The sequence below is a fragment of the Curcuma longa genome, chromosome 11 (assembly GCF_044706935.1).
Source record: "Curcuma longa cultivar G26 ecotype Majalengka, Jawa Barat chromosome 11, ITB_CL_G26_1.1, whole genome shotgun sequence".
Classification (NCBI taxonomy): domain Eukaryota; kingdom Viridiplantae; phylum Streptophyta; class Magnoliopsida; order Zingiberales; family Zingiberaceae; genus Curcuma; species Curcuma longa.
Window position 1 is genome coordinate 22,573,388 of NC_133871.1, and position 18,580 is coordinate 22,591,967.

At 39.8% G+C, this 18,580-nt stretch overlaps 1 protein-coding gene and 3 pseudogenes across 1 annotated transcript; 1 reads left to right on the top strand and 3 right to left on the bottom strand.

Annotated features, from left to right (window-relative positions):
* Positions 1–967: 967 nt before the first annotated feature.
* LOC141837364 (putative pectinesterase 68) lies at positions 968–2,729 on the bottom strand (annotated as a pseudogene).
* LOC141838777 (nucleobase-ascorbate transporter 11-like) lies at positions 2,671–9,404 on the top strand (annotated as a pseudogene).
* Positions 9,405–9,692: 288 nt separating this feature from the next.
* Positions 9,693–11,193, bottom strand: LOC141841314 (alpha carbonic anhydrase 7-like). Its single transcript, XM_074729459.1, has 7 exons — positions 11,097–11,193; positions 10,809–11,026; positions 10,607–10,713; positions 10,403–10,505; positions 10,159–10,326; positions 10,014–10,067; positions 9,693–9,937 (listed from the first exon to the last, which is right to left on the bottom strand). The coding sequence occupies exons 1-7, from the start codon at positions 11,191–11,193 to the stop codon at positions 9,839–9,841; spliced, it is 846 nt and encodes a 281-aa protein (XP_074585560.1). The 3' UTR covers positions 9,693–9,838.
* A 4,245-nt stretch (positions 11,194–15,438) lies between these two features.
* Positions 15,439–17,008, bottom strand: LOC141840014 (phenolic glucoside malonyltransferase 2-like; annotated as a pseudogene).
* Between the last annotated feature and the right edge of the window lie 1,572 nt (positions 17,009–18,580).

Sequence of the window (18,580 nt, forward strand, 5' to 3'; positions counted from 1 at the left end):
GGGCTTCTGAACCTGCTGATCTTTCCTTTTAGCTGATATCAGTTGCATTGTTTTGTTTGTTTGAGTCCCAGTTGTTCCTAGCTGCAACACTGGTGAACACTGAGTAGAGTGCAATGAAAGATCGCTCTGGTTGCTAATTCAATTGGTTTCAAGCTCCAGTTATTCTTTATCTTTTGTTTATCAACATAGCTATGTATAAAAGGAGGATTCGCTGGCTGCTCAGTAGCATCACGCCTCACATGCAATGCTGCGTTAGAGGCAGAAGCAGAAGCAGAGCTCTAGCAGAGGGGCTCCACGTTTGTAACTGCTTCTGTTCCTTCTCTGCTACGACACGCCTGGAATTCTCTGTTGTCCCACTGTTACTTGTTCTTTTCTTTGTTCGTTAGCTTCCTACGTCGTGGTGGATAGCTCGCTGCAGTTTTTGGAAGATAGTCCCTCAGCATTTCCACGCGCTTCATTTCCACCTCACCTCTTCTTCAACTGCTGCTGCTGCTGCTTTGCGTTCTCGTCCGATACTTAATAACGTCAGGGTTCCATTAGGGCCGGCCATGTTGCTGATCACTGTTTTTAGTTTCTTATTTAGCCCTCGATATTCTTATAATTCACTTTATAATGACAATTAATCCGAGAAATTATGCCAAGGTACTAAGAGAGTTTGATAAGAGAAGAGACAGCTAGTTGGGGATGGCTGAGGGTGTCACTTCAAATGCAACATTGTCTTAATTCTTAATGGAGATGGAAGCTGGAATCCTCCCCATTTGAGAAGGACCACTCTCTTACATTTTTGTCAATCTTTTTTCCGCCATTGACGTTCTTGTCAACTTATTGCCGTCGTGGAAAACTAAACAATATTACAAATAAACAAAACTCATGGGTACCATGAGTTTATTGATCGTACACACCGACGAAGCAACAACAAAAGAAATCAGAAAAGTCTGAGAGGCTTCAGGTGGAGTAAGTTTCAAGGTCAAGGATCCGAAGGCCCAAGCCAATGTCTTCCATTCACGAAACTCTTGGCGAAGAATGGTCGTGCCGTCTCGTAATAAAGCTCTCGAGCCCATGAAACTCCACGCACCGACGCTGCCCCCGGTCCCCAGCATCGATACACTCCAAAGAACGCAATCCTACGAAACCATTCATTATATATAATTTCAAATAAACTAATTATATATATAACCTAATTATTTCAGCAAAAACTATATATCAAGAATTAATTTGTACTTGTTATTGGTGATGTTGTCGTCGTCCCAATCGTCCCAGCCTCCTGGCGCGACCACATCGTCAAAGTACGTGTAAGCAAAGACGACCATTGAGTAGGCGTCCCATGGCTCGACCCACGTACAGCTTCCCTGTGCCCGTCACTTTGCAGCCCACGAACGCGAATCCCGTTCTCTCGTAGGGGTTGTTCCTCTCTTGAGCCGCAACCGACCACAATCGCTCAGCAATCGAGTGCAGTTCGCAATCCTTTCGATATAGTATACAGATTGTACTCAGTTTGAGCTCTCTCCTGTGTTTAAGTTTTAACAGTCGTTAATCGTACCTTGTACATGGATCGTCCGTTGCCGAAAATGAAGTCAATGGAGCCGACGATGTAGTTGTCCTTGAAGTAGTGCCGGCCGGCGTGGTCGTATTAGCGTGTCCTGCGCCCCGTGGAAGCCGCAGCCGGAGAACTGTTAGTTTGTATATTTTTGTGGGGATTTATAGCCTCTGCAACGGTCGTATTGGAAGGGAACGAGGCTGGGGGAGGATAGCGTTTTGTGACTGGTGATGTAGCAGTGCTGCGTGGTGGCTGCACGCAGCATGCAGTGACTAACAAGAGTGTTGGAACACATAATTGGCAGTGAATTATTAGAGGGAGAGAGATCAGAGGCCAGCAGGCAGCAGATCATATAGTTGTTGTAGTTAGTAAATGGAATTTAGTTAAATGAAAATTATTTGCTAAAAGATTTTTCAAAATACAGATGATTCAGTCTAAGATTAAGGATGAAATACCTCAGTAAAATATTCATAGTCATTCTAATACTTTTTTTAAAGTATTTTTAAAGATTTTTTCATAACTATCTTTAAAGAAAGAGCTTGTATATGAATAATTTATGAACATCAACTTATACTGTACTTTTTAATAAATAGGAAAGTATTTTGAAAATGGAGTAGTATATCATTTAGTATATTTATTCCAACTTACTACTGTACTTTTTAATAAAATAGGAGAGTTTGGTGCGCCCGTTTATAAAATTGCCACGACATCTCTTATAACTTTCCGATCAGTGCCCAAATATCCAAAGGACCACAGCAGTCAGGAGTCACTTTTTAAACTCAGTAAAAATATTTTTTTTTAAAAGAAAAACGATCAATGACCCAACGTCGGAATCCAGAATCTTCACCTTCTGTGTCTCCTTCAAGTCACGGTTCAGGGAATACCATTCCGAAAAAGAGGAATTGTTCGTCCAGATCAGGCTTTTGGTTCGCTGGATATGTATATAGGTAGACTAATCCGTAACTTGGCCAAAACAGCCAATCACAAGCTTCCCCTCCACGAGCTTCTTCAGTTGCTTCACCACCAACCTCGCGTAGACAAAAACCAATGAATAAACCACTCTCCTCAATGCTATCCCCACTCACCAAAAGCGACCTCTCATCTGTGATTGCTTACCTTCTACTTCTCGCTTCGCTTCGCATCCCTTCCCCGATCTCATTCCCTTCCTTCTCCGGTTGCAGTCGGGAGCCATGGACGCGTCTGGATCGAGCTCGGAAGCTCCGCCCGGGGAGGCTGCAGAAGCCCGGCCCTTGGCCGCACCGGATCGAACCTTTCGTCCCCAGGACGGACCACAACCCCCGGGAGCTCAGGTCCTGGGCCAGGCGCACCGGCTTCAACCCAAATCTTTCTGGGGAGACCTCCAGCGTCGTCAGCGACCGGGACGCCGCCGACGAGCCGCAGGCTCCCGCGAGGTTGGATTTGGAGAATGGCATTCACCGACGCGGGGATGGGTTCCCCAGGAAACCCGAGATCGAGCCAGTGATGGGCCGGGGGAGGAACGGAGCGGAGGCACAGGGGGGTTGAGATCGGCCCCGCGCCTGCGAGGAGCTGAGAAGGAAAAGAGGAAAGTTACGGTCGAGCCGTTGGGAGTCGGGATTAAGGATGAGAGGAGGGAGGTTGGAAATGAGCTGCTTTTGAGAGTTAAGAGTGATGGGCCGGTGCGTAATGGACACGGTAACGGCGCTCCTTTAGTGTTTCCTGTAAAAGCCGACGAAGATCCAAAGGCGGAAGTACAAAAAGATGAAAGGGGAGTAGAGATCGACTTTTTTTCGGACGATCAGGAGCCTGAGGATCCATCAGGATACAAACAGCCGTCAGATTTTCAATCGACTGTTACCGACAACCATGGCATTAGTAAGTCAATTTTCTCAACTGACACTATAATAGATCTAGTCTTAGTTGAATTTCCAGCAATCTGAAGGTACAGAACTGAAACTTCGTATTTTCCATATTGCAACTAGGGAAAACAATCATAATTTAGTTACCTACCTGTATGATCTCAATTACAAAGGTATTATATGCAAAATCAAAGAATTACACACCAATGTCCTACAAGATCATCATGTTGATCTAATTATCATATCAAGAATTAATAATCCTGAATGACTTCGTCCATTGCTGCTGTTGTGTACCCATGCCTATTTAAGTGAGTGCTAACATGGTATCCAGGCATATTTGACTGCCTTGAGCGTTAACAGTGTGTGTGGTTGCCTTTGCCTTTATAAGATTGGAAGAGTGGTGGATGTTGAGATTTCTTAGTCCCGCATTGTCAGTTTCTGTGTGTATGTTTACAAGGGGAAATTGAGTTACTAACCCTGGTGAGATGATTTACATTAGAAACCCACCTGGTAATGCAAAAATACAAAAGAATATTATGTGCAAATCTTCACGTCGTATTAATCTTAATATGATTAACTGCATAAAAAATAATTGATGAGTATAAATTTTCAATCCAAAAGGTAATTTGTTGCTCTCAATGCTTAGAAAAGAACTTGGCTTATTGGAAATTCAAAAGGCGACGGAACACTTCACCTTTATTGCTGAAAAACCCTCAGTCAAAACCCTCCCAATATGAGTCCTATCATAGTCCAAAATGAAATCCCTTCAAAAGCCTATATGCACTAGATTCTGGGTTTGCCTCTTGGATGGCACGATTATATGCCCCAGTGGAAGCCACTAGTTACTCCCACCTAAGTCTTGTATTTGAGAACTTTCCTCTGCACACCTGTTTCTGTGTGCAAAAGTTGGATAACTCCACCAAAGAAGTTGCTTTTCTTGACCTCTTCATGGAACTTCAAATGGTTATCAATATCTCAGCAGTTACTGTAAAGAAATCTGGATGCATAGCATTTGTGTTTTTGTCATTTCAAACATGAAATAATTGCATTCATATATGAGGAATGAATAAATTGTTTTTTTAGAATTTGCTTGAATCACATGTATGAAGATGATTGCGATAGCCAAGAAACTTTTTTCTACTTAATTAACCAGATGTTTTTCTTGTGAAACGTTTCTCATTTACTAGCGAAGGAGATCCCATATCTTTAGTTTCTATGTTTTGTTTTGTTTTGTAAAGAGCAGATGAAATGCACAAACTTTTCTTAAAATTTACAAGCTGTTGAACTTGCCCATTTGATTGTCTTAAATTTATTGCTGATTATCTGGGTTAGTCAAGAATGAGTTATTATCTTGTTTGACATTTTCTTGGTAACATTTCTAGGGTATGTGACTGGATCCTCTGTTGCAATATACATATTTCAGCCTGTGTACAACTAACCATTATATCAATCTGTTTTCAGCGTTCCTGATGTTTTATGGAATACAACATTACTTATCCTTGGCTGGTTCTCTTGTATTCACCCCTTTGATCATGGTACCAGCTATGGGTGGTACTGATGTAAGACAATTTTTTCAGTGTTTTCAACATTTTACCACAAACCTAACAGATGTAGTTTTAGAATTGATAATTTACACTGGCAGGAGGAGACAGCTGCTGTCATTTCTACAATGCTATTAGTTTCTGGCGTTACAACAATAATGCATTCTTATTTTGGTAGTAGGCTTCCACTTGTCCAGGGAAGCTCCTTTGTATATCTGGCTCCTGCGTTAGTAATCATTAATTCAGAGGAGTACAGAAACCTTAATGAAAACGTAAGTTTCTGCCTCCTTATAGGATAAGACACTATTGATGCACAATTTTTTTTTTTTTAATTACATCTTCCACTGTGCTAGTTAGATTTCCTCTCTAGAGTGGCACTAGGAATCCTGAATTTTATCATGCAAATAGATTGTGGTCTTGATTTAATTGGTTTTCATTTAATCTGATTCAAATCATGTTGTTTAATTTGGTGTTTGGTCAATTACTTCATTCAATCAAGGCAGAAGTTAAATGTTGGCCGTCAATAAGAAAAAGTATGTCCAATTGTTTGCCAAATGCTGGAAGTTAGTTTACTTGTCGAACACTGCATTTTCTCTGTTCTATTGTTTGATTATCATGGAAATCTTTTTGATCAAATGCAGAAGTTTAAGCATATAATGAGGGAATTGCAAGGGGCTGTGGTTGTTGGTTCAGTTTTCCAAGCTGTTTTGGGATATAGTGGCCTCATGTCACTTCTTCTAAGGTATTTTGGAAGGCTGTTCCACTACTGATTTTCTATTTCGTGTATGGTGTTTCCTTTAGCATTTGGGCTGGGTGGCCCATTGCTGGTTGATCTGATTAATAATTTTAAATCAGAATGATATTTAATTTATTAATTCATTAATAATAATTAAAATAAATTAAACTAATCATTGATTAATTAATAATTTAAATTTAATTAATAATATCATCAATTATTAATTAATGTTCTTTATTAATAGTTTAACTAACACTTAAGAAGTGGGGAGCCTGGAGTCTCCTATACACTTGTGTACCATCTTCTCTATATACATCACCTCCTTCATATACATCTTCTCCTTCTATAATACTATAATACTGTGACATATCATCCATGTAACAAGGACTATCTCTATCTTAGCACCAGCAACAATACCAGCGTCTCCATTTGAACCGTGGGAATTATTATGGGTTTTCTCTAGAATCAGAATTAATACATCCTCCACATTTACCAACTTCACCTTCTCCACTTTCTTCTAATGTTTTATCTTGCCAAGGATTGTCTCTATTATCTAATAGTCCATCTTTTATTTCTCTAATCCAAGGCATTGGAGGATTTTCATGATCAAAATTGCATCTAAATCAATTAGTTGATCTTTTTTGACTGCTTTCCTTCTAGAATATCTCTCTTCTTTTAGCATGTCTCTCTCTTAGCCTTATTGTAATACTGGAATACCAACTTCTCTAATTTTCAGATGTCAATTTGTTTTTCTCGTATGAATGTGATCAAATGTTGTCCAATTTCTTTCACACTGAGAGACTCAGACATTCTACTCTTCTCCATAGTGGACAAGATTGACTATGTCTTGTATAATTCCTTGTCGAGTATCTGTTCCTGCTTGACTTATCTGTCTTATCATTCTGCAGGTTAATAAATCCAGTCGTAGTTGCTCCCACAGTGGCTGCAGTAGGATTGGCATATTTCAGCTATGCATTTCCTCAAGCTGGAAATTGTGTGGAGATCAGCATTCCTTTGATTTTATTGATTCTTATTTTTACACTGGTAAGAATTATAAATTGGATCATTTGGTTTGCCCCTTGCAATAATTAAGCATCCTTTTAATATTCTTTTACTATTCCAGTAGATATTCATGTAGAATGATCATGAATTCTTCTCTTTCTCATGTATGCAGTACCTCGGGCGATTATCTTTATTTGGGAATCGTTTATTCTTAATTTATGCGGTATCACCTTTTTTCCTCTTCTTTTGTTTTAATTTCCTTGAATATTCCTTTACACCACCTGATACAGAAGCCTGGATTCTTCCTCTAGGTTCCACTTAGTGTTGCCATTGTATGGGCGTATGCATTCTTTCTGACAGCGGGCGGGGTTTACAACTACAAGGGTTGCAATACAAATGTGCCAAGTTCAAACATTTTAACAGATGGATGTAGAAGACATGTGACTATTATGAAGAATTGTCGAACTGATGTTTCTAATGCCTGGAAAACTGCTGCTTGGGTCAGGGTTCCTTATCCATTCCAGTGGGGCTCTCCCACCTTTCATTTCAAGACATCATTTATCATGGTCATTATATCGCTCGTTGCATCAGTTGACTCGGTAAGTGGTTTTCCTGTTAATTATGTTAGAAAAACTTGTCTAGAAGGTTCAAACTTTTTGACTATACAAACTTGAACAATTTGTTCTTTACAAAAGGGTGTATGCAAGAGAGCTTGAAGCTGCAAAATATTTCCTGTTGCTTTCTGACATATTCCTATAACCAATATGAAACTTAAATTTTGCTTATTTGATATTTCATCCAGATTGGTTCATACCATTCTACATCATTATTAGTGAACCTAAAGCCCCCAACTCCTGGAATTGTCAGCAGGGGAATAGGCATGGAAGGGTTGACAAGTATATTAGCTGGACTCTGGGGAACTGGAACTGGATCAGTGACACTGAGTGAGAATATACACACTCTTGATGTGACTAAAATGGCATCCCGAAAGGCTCTGGAACTTGGAGCAGTACTATTAATTCTGTTGTCATTTGTAGGTAAGGAAGCTTTCTGTTGAAAAAAAAAAATCAAACGATAGTCAAATGCAAGTATTCTAGTTTCCATAATAATTGTATTTGTCCTAACTATTTGGTGTGGCTGTATGAATCTTATCCCTTCATTAAACTCTATGCGAGGATATATCACTGATAATTATCCCTGGACTTTGACATTAAATCTACAAGCATACTAGACATTAAATGTACAATCATACTAGAACCATGCTTGTATTTCTTGCCAATATCCTGATTTTTTTTTCTCCCTCTCTTTGACAGGAAAAGTTGGTGCTCTCCTGGCTTCTATTCCGCTTGCTTTGGTTGCTTCTGTTCTATGCTTTACATGGGCTTTGATAGTTGCACTTGGCCTTTCTACTTTGCAGTATACTCAAACGAGAAGCTCAAGGAATATAATCATTGTTGGATTCACCTTATTTATCTCTCTATCCGTACCTGCATATTTTCAACAGTATGAACCAAATTCCATTCTCATTTTGCCAAGCTATCTTTTGCCTTACGGAGCAGCATCAAGTGGACCAGTCCATACAAGCAATGAGGGGGTAAGTTTGACATCCCTTTTGATTGTCTGTACGCTAACTAAGCCTTTCTTATGAGAGCACTATTATTGAACTAGTGGTTCTGAGCACCATTTCACACAGAATTGTGATACAAGCTGTTTCAGTTTGTTAGATTACTTAATCTGAACAGAGGCATTTTTAGTGATGACAGTTGGTTTAAAATCCAGAAAAATTATTGAATTTGGATAACGATTCGATAGTGTTAGCCAATTGCTTGTCTGAAATCATATCAATCTTAGTAACTATGCTGTTTTTTTTCTTCCAAAATACATCATTTTTTTTGCAAATTCTATCAGAAGTGATTGGATTTTTAAATCCCACCCACTTCCTTTGCTACATTACCTGTATGGCTACATTTAATTGACTAAACAGGTTGGTATTTAATAACATTATGCATAGAAATGTAAGTATATTTCCTCTTCCTCCAAGCACAAAACTTGGGGTTCTAATTCTTGAAAATTCTTTCTAATTACCATATAGTTGCCATTATTTTCTTTTCAGAGTTGGTATCAAACAAGCTTTCAGTTCATGCATTCACTTGTACTCAAGTAGATTGGTTGGCATGGGATCATTATTTTCTTAAACTGTTTGAATGGGAGTTTTCCAAATGGCAATCAGATAAAATAGGAGCATGGAAAATTCCATTTTATGCTTCAGTTTCACCTCTAATTTGGTTCCTAATTTTTGCAGTTCAATTTTGCTCTGAATGCTCTTTTATCTCTTAACATGGTGGTCGCCCTCATCGTGGCATTCATACTCGACAACACAGTTCCTGGTAACAAGCAGGAAAGAGGGGTATACATATGGTCAGACAGAAGTACACTAGACTTAGATTCGAATTCTCTCGAACCATATTCTTTGCCAGCAAAAATTAGACCCTTGTTCAGGTGGGCTAAATGGGTTGGTTAGTGACCAGATATCTGAGAAGTGTTATCATCCTTGCAAGTGCAGTCATGTCAACTCTCCTGGTATCTCATTACTCGAGATTCTTACAACATGAGCATATTTATGTCATTCTTCCAGACAAGCTGAGAGTGGATATGGATTCTTGTTTCCTAATACAAGATTATAAGCTGTTTGAACAAGAAGTTTCACATGACACAGATGTAAACGAACAAGGTAAAGACAAAAATGAGAAATTGAAAACACAATTGTATTGATTTTTACCTATATATGATTTCTGTTTCATTTTTTCTTTTCTTTAAAAGAAACTATTGCCTAGTTCATTAAACAAACATGCGCCCACTATGTGGTTACTATTCGCATTCATGAACAAACCTGCTCGTATGATTCGTACATATATTACAAATGTGTGTTTCATGTTTACGATGCCTAAGATCTATTCATGGTACTTGGAGGGAGAAAGAAATTCTTTATGTTTCTTTGATATTAACGTTGTAGATGGAGTGGATCATGATCTTTAGAATGTATACTGATCTTTATTATTTTAGACGATATTAAACAAGCCATGAATACACTACTCTCCTGAACATAAATCAACTCCTCCCAATAAATCAAAATCAATGGTAGAAACTGTTGGCAAGTAATTAAGCAATACACTCTGCTGTTCCTCTACGGATGGACTTCAACATTTTTACGGTGCCAAGGAGTGTAAAATTGGATCTCCCGACCATTATTTGGTTGAACTGGCCTTGCGTTTTCCTCTGCTTCCTGCAAAAGGGAGGAAAGAAAATAGATGTAAATGAATGCCTATGCCCTGTTCAAAATTAAACATGAAACTTCGTACATCATCCACGGCCCGTCTCAGCAAAGCCGTTTGCTCCTTCGACACAGTTCTTATCTGAAATTTATGTTCCAAAATACACGATCAGCAACCGTCCAGAAATTAACATGAAATGAAATACTTTGGTTCATGGCGAGTAATTAAATACCTTCCCACTGATGGTCCAAACAACACCTTGATCACAAGGTGGGGTGGTCAGAGAGCCCATGTATCTGTAATACTCCCTACTTCCTAATTCGATGTGCCTTGGATCCACAAGACCCACTGCTTTCTCCCCTTCTCTTCTATCTGCTATTTCTTCGATATCTTCCATTAGCTGTAAGAAAAAAAATAGGGTGAGTAGTCTGTTTATAAATATGTTCCTAGTGCTTAACAAGCTCCAGAGCCCAAACCTCTGAGAGGAAAGTGTCTGGTCGTCCAATTGCGTACATAATGCCCACTACAGCTACACGTTGATCTGCTGATACATGCACCAAATGCAGTTCCATTGCAAATCTGCATGAAGTCAAATTAAACAGACTCGAGTTCAAACATCAGAAAAGGATTGGCTTGTTCCCATGAAGAAAAGATGCATTTAGAGTAGTGAAATGGAGGACCTCTTCCCGTTAATACTATGCTCGGATGGAGAGTGCCAATGGCACTGTCGAAGCTCATAATCGGTGCCGTTGATGTGAATCGTTCCTGCTCCTCCCTCCCATTCCAACTGCATGCATCGATCGATCGAGCATAATATATAGTTGTATTCCTGCTTTGTTTACAAAATGAACGAGAAAGAAAACAATTTGAGAAGATGAATACCATGATGTCATGGCCGCGATTCCTCAGCGTGGCATTGGACGCCCTGTAACTCCTCTGGATACTGCCTAGTCCAGGGACAACATGGACCCTCTCGTGCAAGAGGTCGATAGGGGACTGCATGTCTCCGTTGTTGCACAGAGCCCATTCATGGTGTATCTCTCCCCAGTGTTCAGGACCATTTGGGCTCCCTACCACGTAGCTGAACTCTCTCTCATCCTCTACACACAAAAACAAGATTATATCCCCAAAGCTTCGAGCGGAGGCTTAGTTGATGAAAACATGACATACCAACTTCCTGAGCAGTAGCGAAATAGCTCCAAGAGACGAGGAGGACAAGGAAGAAGGCAGAGAACAAGAATCCTTTAACTTGTCTCATCTCTAGCATATGCATTGATCGTGTTAGCGAGAGTAGATTGTGGAGGTTTTAAAGCACCGAGGATGGGGCATACAAGTCAACAACGATGTCGTCGAAAGGAAGATGCAGAAGAATGGAATGGAGGACACGTTCAAAAAGAAATCAGAAAGGTAGTGCTCTGCCTCCATGTTAAAGACACATGTATCTTTCTATGAAAAAAAAATGATTTGGATACTGTTGATCCTCAGATTTTTCAAACAATCAATGCCGGGTAAGATCATTGACTGCACCTGTAATACACCAATTCAACGGAAGCAATCAAATCAAACTATTACAAGTTTTATCATTATTTTTTCATTAGAATAGGACATTCCGTTCCTCCCCTTAGCGGGGTAGGTGAGTGTAAACAGAGGAACATTATAAAGATGCAAACCATGTCTTTGGCTTTCCACATGTTTCTTCTATCTGACGACATCGCTGTGAACATGCAAACCTTTGTCTTTGGCTTACGACACAGCATTGACAGTTTATGAAGAAACATATTAATCTTTTTTACTAAACATGTGCATTCAGCTCCCTGGCTCCTAGGTCAGTAGTAATTTCCTCGAAAATTTCTTCATGATGCTTAATTAATTCATCCCCATCAAATCTGCTTCCTCTTTTCTCTTTTCAGTTTCTAGAAATGTATGAGCTAAATCCATCATTTAATAATTGGAGCTTAGAAAAGAAAATATAGTTGACTTGTTCTTGGTTGCTTTAGAACGCAGTCTTTGTTCATGATTCGTGTTAAAGTCGATGCGATTTCATTTCCTTAGCCTTTTTTTGATGCAAACAGTCAATTGCAAAAATCAACTATGCTTTCTTTTCTCCTAAATCTAAAGACCGACGAGGGAACTCAACTTAGAATGAACAGCTGACTTGTATTGGAGTATCGTTCCAACTGCTGCTGTATAATATCAGATCGATGAAATGATAGTTAGGCATTGAAAACCATGTTTTCCAATACCATCATTGAATCCTCACTGATATATGATAGAACACAGCAGAAATGACGAGGCATATTTCGTAGGTGGAGAAGTAAAACAGAACTACTATCATTCTTCTGAAACTTGTGTTCTTAAATCCAAGCCACGGCGACTGTGAATCAGTTCACTGCAGCAGTTTTAGACCATTTGAGAATGAGAAGTGAGCCTCAAACTCATCCATCTCTGTCTTGGGCGCCGCCAAACCGATCTCCACTCCGCCGCTCTCATCTCTGCTCTCCGACACCGAAATGGCTCCTGCCCTCGTTATATCGATGGCATGCATGCCCACCTTCGCCGGCCTTCCCCACCCGAAATCCGCGTCGTAAACCTTGAACACCGGCGACCCCGCAACGATCAGCTGGCCTCTGCAGCGTGATCGCCCATTACTTCTCCGGGAACTTCTCTGCATCCTTCAGCGGGTCTTCCTTAAACTGTTCGATGGCTTCCCTGATGAGTCGAGACAAAGATATATCGTATATTATTTTAACAATACGTATAAATATGCTTGTTGGCATATATCTTTATCAATAATAAATTCATCTTATGTCTTTATATTTTATTTTTATAATATTTACAAAATTATTAAAAGTTAATATATATATATATAATATTTCTATCCACTAAAGTATAAGAGAATTAAAATCACATATTTCATTAGTTGTTTTCATATAAAAATTTATATATATATATAATTTTCGTCCTATCATTACGTCTGAACTTTTCAAAAGGAACATGTGATTCTTATTTTATCACTATATCACATTTCTTGATATCTTATATAGTGTCCAAGGAATGGACCTTTTCATTAGATTTAGATGCCGTGGAATCCACTCCATATCTCAAGTAAACATCAACTTGGTCATCACTCAACATCTTCATCATTTGTTTACTCACTATATGATGTCATTACTAGATATCAAGCGACTAATTGCTTACTGTTGAAAACTTGAAAATTGAGATTCAATCAAGCCTATTTAATTTTGATGGTATGACACAATCACTAAAGAATTAATCAACAGAATTATACTAGTAGCAATTTCTTATTTTATCTGATTTTCGTTTTTTAGAGACCAAGTATTTACAATATTAAGCAATCATCTAAAAAAGTTTTTTAAAATTATAATTGAGTACTTAAATAGTATATAATTTAACAAAGATATGATAGTTCTAAAAATTATAAGATATATTATAAAAGGTGAGATGAGAGAAGGATTGAGAGTTAAAGGCTATTTTTGAAAACAATAATATCAAAAAAAAACTTAAACACATGTTAGAAAAAAAAAACAAGAAAAGTGGCCGGATCCAAGAAAAGAAACAAGACGAAGCGAAGTTGCTGCGAAGAAGAAGCAAAGCGATCCAAGGTTCTTCATCCGGAGAATTTGCATCTTTTATTTCTGGAGGTTCGTTGTCCACCCAACGTCCAGGAAGAAGCTAGGAATACAGTGGAAGATTCCGAGGTCATCTAAAGGTTCTGGTATGATTTATTTTCCGCAGTTTATTTTCGTACTAGAACTAGTAGTAGAAACCGTAGAAGGTAATTTAGGAATCGGCGATCCTGAAGGATCAATTGATCTAGTCTTCTTTATAGACTTTGTCAATTGATCCTAGGCGGGATAAATTTTTGTCCTGTGGGATTCTATGCTTCTCGGAGCGGATAGAGTCCGGATCATAGGACGGAGATCCAGATCGCCAACATCCACCGCCCCTCCTTCTTCTCTTGAGGTGGCCGAACCTCCCCTAGGTGTGGTGGCCGGATCCTAGCTAGGAGACAAGAAGAGGCCAAGTTCCAGCAAGAAGAAGAAAGGAGATCCAAAGCTTCATCATCCGGAGGTTGCAGTTCCTTTGTTCCTGGAGGATCGTTGTCCACCCAACGTTCAGGAAGAAGACAGGAATACAGCGGAAGGCAGCGAGGTCGACAAAAAGGTTCTGGTAAAATTTAATTTCCGCAAGTTTTTATTTACTAGAACAAAATTTTAGAAAAACCGTAGATAATAATTAGGAATCGGCGATCCTGAAGGATCGATTGATACTGTCTTCCTTATAGACTTTGTCAATTGATCCAAGGCGGGATTAAAAGTTTTTTTGTTCTGTGGGGTTCTATGCTCTTCGGGGCGGATAGAATCCGGAATCGCAGAACGGGGATCCAGATCGCCAACAGATACCACAAGTAACTGCACCGCGTGTCATAGAAAATGCACAAGAACAGGTAGTGCCTCGTCGTAGTGGGAGGGTTGTTAGACAACATGACAGATTCATGTTTTTAGGAGAGTCCTCGGACTTAGTCCTTGGTGAACATGAAGCTGATCCCTGGACTTATGACGAAGCACTCCAAGATAAAGATGCAGCATCTTGGCAAAGTGCAATGAATTCTGAAATAGAGTCCATGTATTCTAATCAAGTCTGGGAGCTTGTAGAGCCAACAGATGGTGTAAAAGCCATCGGATGCAAGTGGGTCTACAAAAGAAAGAGAGGAATAGACGGGAAGGTGGAAACCTTCAAAGCAAGGCTTGTTGCGAAAGGATATACTCAGAAAGAGGGAATCGATTATGAGGAGACCTTTTCGCCGGTAGCTATGCTTAAGTCTATAAGGATTCTCTTATCTATTGCTGCTCATATGGATTATGAGATTTGGCAAATGGATGTCAAGACAGCTTTCCTTAACGGAAGTCTTGAAGAAAACATCTATATGAAGCAACCAGAGGGATTCATTGAAAAGGGCAAAGAGCATCTTGTATGCAAGCTTAATCGGTCCATTTATGGACTAAAGCAAGCTTCAAGGTCTTGGAACATCCGGTTTGATGAAGTAATCCAGTCATATGGATTTATTCAATGTCCGGATGAGTCTTGTGTATATAAGAAGTGTGACGGAAACGTGGTGGTATTTCTTGTACTGTACGTAGATGATATTTTACTCATTGGCAACAATGTTAAAATATTATCAGACGTAAATTGACTATACTTCTTGTTGCTGGAGAAGGCAGCCTTTGTTTCGGATTCGTCATGTAAAACAAGTCGATGCATGCGATTTAGTTTCCTTATGCATTTTTTGTATCAAAGAGTTGCAAAAGTCAACTATGCTTTCTTTTCTCCTAAATTCAAAGACCGACGAGGGAAATTAGAATGCACAGATGACTGCATTGTATTGGAGTATCGTTCCAACTGCTGCCGTATAATGTCAGATGGATGAAATGCTAGTTAGGCATTGAAAACCATGTTTTCCAGTACCATCACGGAGATATAATCGAAAATATACAGGAAGTAATTCTCACTAAAATATGATAGATAGAACACAGCAGAAATGACAACAGGCATATTTTGTAGGTGGATAAGTAAAAAAGAACTACGTACGATCATTCTTCTGAAACTTGTATGATATTAAATCCCAAGCCATGGCGACTGTCGAATCAGTTCACTGCAGCAGCTTTAGACCATTCGAGAAGTGAGTCTGAAACTCATCCATCTCAGTCTTAGGCACCACCAAACCGATCTCCACTCCGCCGCTCTCATCTCTGCTCTCCGACACCGAAATGGCTCCTGCCCACGTTATCGACGGCATGTCCACCTTCACCGGCCTTCCCCACCCGAAATCCACATCGTACACCTTGAAACCCGGCGACCCCGCAACGCTCAGCGGCCTCTGCAGCGCGATCGCCTGGTATTTATCCGGCCACTTGTCTGCGTCCTTCAGCGGATCTTCCTTAAACTGTTCGATGGCTTCCCCGATGAGTCGAGCCGCCGTCACCACCCCATTTTCTCCCGCGAGGTCGACGGCCTTTGCATGGACGAAGCTGCCGCCGATGCAGTTGCCGAAGTACTCCGCTGGTAGCGGGGGATGAATTCGCTCCCTGCAGTTTCCGGGGAACGCCATGTGAGCAGTGGTGTCCTCGTTGTGCCCTCGCGCTTTGACGAGGGAAACCCACGCGTAAGCGTAGGTCGCCACGATGTTGGAGCAGCGGAAAGCGGAGTTGTTCACTTTGGAGGAAACCATCTCCTTTAGCTTCCGGAGGTCGTCTGCGGTGAGCGTTACCGTGCCGATGACCGCGTCCGGCGGCGCGAATTGGACCATCATAGACTCCATGTTCTGCGCGTCGGCGGCAAGGCTGCTAAAAAACTTGGAGTACGCATCATTAGGGTCCGGAACTGAGCTCCGGTCGAAGGAGGGCGGCGCCGGCGCAGCCTTCTCGTTTCCGGAAGCTCTACAAGCCCACGACGACACGAACCGGGTGGAGCTTGAGCCGTCGCAGGCCGAGTGGTGGACGGTGACGGCCAACGCCAAGCCTCTATTTGGGAACAGAGTCACCTGCACGGCCATCACCGGCCGCTGGCCATCGTCTGTGGGCTCCGGCAGCTGAGCAATTAATGGTTGTATCCTGGTGTATTCGCGTGGGTTGCTTCTCGAGAGGTCGTCGAAGTCGCCGTCGTGCTCGGCGACGACGAAGGGAACAGAGTCGCCCTCGGCGTAGTGGAGCTCGAACTGGCTGTGGCTGCCAGGGGTAGGGCGGATCTTTCCGGCGAGGGGGTAGAAGTCTTGGAGGGCGAGGGAGAGGGCGGACTTAAGGGTGGAGAGGTGGGAATCGATGAAGTGGGAAGTGGAGTGGGGGAAAGAGTAGAAGAAAACACGATGCACCGGGCCGGCGTAGAGCCAGCCTATGTCGAAGAAGGTGAGGGGGAGGGAGGATTCCGCAACCGATCCCGGCGGTGGAGCGACGCGAGAGGTTTCGAGGACTCGGAATTCCGTTGGCAGTGACGGCATTTTAGAGATGGAATCGAAGGCGAAGCTTGACTGGTGGCCACTTCTCCATGCCCGACTACATAATCATTTATAGGCGATGATGCTGTTCTATTTTCTTTTTTATTATCATGTTTATTATTATTAATTTTTAGATCTTTTATATATATATTTTTATCAGGTTTGTTACAATAGTTTTGCATTGTTTGTTTTTAATTTTGTTAATGAAATAATGTTTTATTTTTTATTACAAACTATTTGTTTATCTCGTCAGTTGCCGTGTTTGACGGGAGACGGGGATAATGACTTCGTTGCTAAACATATCTTCGTCTTTTATTCAATTTTTTACTTTTCTTAAAGCTTTAATTTTATTAAATATAATGTTGATATAATTTTTTATTTTATGATATCAGACGTAAGATAATAATTATTAACTCCTCTTTTTTCTTCAAGGAGAATAAATTAATAAATGAAGACGACGACTCGTGAATTATAAAAATGAAATCTTTTATCATGTAATTTTATTTGACTTTGACTATAAAGAAAAGGAAAGAGAAAAATAAGTCACAAGAAGACAGCGAACGAATAATATAATGGACAGTCTATTGGGAAAAATATACATACAGTGAATAGAATGTTTGATAATATTATTATAACAAAAATGCATAAGTTAAATTAATATATATAAGATATTTATAATGTTCAAACATTAAATAAAGTCTCCATAGCCCTTTAAGAATATTTTTTTCTAACATTTTGTCTAACTAAAAATATAAACCCTGTAGAATAATTTTATTCTAGAAGGAATGGAACCTGCTTGGCAATTTCCTGGAAGTCTTTAGTCAACTAGATGACAAATGCCACTGAATGGATTGGTCAAAGATAATTGACTATTAATTAGATCGTACTATTTTGACTGAATAGAAAAATCTTATTAGTGATTCTTTTTGACTTTGGTAAGAAGTGAATGAGCTGCACAATATGGTGCAGAAGTCAAAGAGTGGAGCCCTTTCTCCAATTTCTACTGTATCAAGTCAATAGCGGATTGTTAGCCCATAGGTTTGGGCTAATGATTACAGCCCAACTGGGTTGTGATGTCGGTCGAATCAATTAGGGATTTTACTTTCAAGGAAAGTAAAATTTGGGATTTTCTTGGGCAATTGGCCATAATATTAAAATACGTTTTAAAATAAAAATAAAAAACAAAAATCTCAAGTGATGCACTTATAAAATAAAAAAGAAAATATTAATCAATGCAAATGAAAGATACATTTAATATTGATGTGTCTATGTTGATATAGTCTTGATATTAGTTTTAGAACTCTAAGCTTATACAGAATTTATAAGTTTGATAATTAATTCGACTAGATACTCATTTCAACTCAGACAGTTTACAGCCCTACACATTTCCTTATATTGTATAATTTAATTATATAATAGTACCAAAAGAATAATAGCTGGGTTCTAGCATAAAGAACCCTGGCCAAAGTTGCAAGATTATCTGAAACTAAAGAGAAAAGGTTATTCTTAGGAAACAAACAAAAGATTAATCTATTCTAAATACAAGAAATTATTGCCAATGGACAGAAAGCATAGGGGATAGAATATGGTAATATAGTCTGGAACAGTTTAGGAAACAGAAACTTAATATGAAAAACAGCAC

Excerpts from the sequence above, each read along its gene's own strand:
- LOC141841314 (XM_074729459.1), bottom strand. The coding sequence starts at position 11,193 with ATGCTAGAGATGAGACAAGTTAAAGGATTCTTGTTCTCTGCCTTCTTC. Across the intron at positions 11,027-11,096 it reads CGCTACTGCTCAGGAAGTTG|AGGATGAGAGAGAGTTCAGC; the intron begins GTATGTCATGTT and ends TTTTGTGTGTAG. Across the intron at positions 9,938-10,013 it reads TGAGACGGGCCGTGGATGAT|GAAGCAGAGGAAAACGCAAG; the intron begins GTACGAAGTTTC and ends TCCCTTTTGCAG.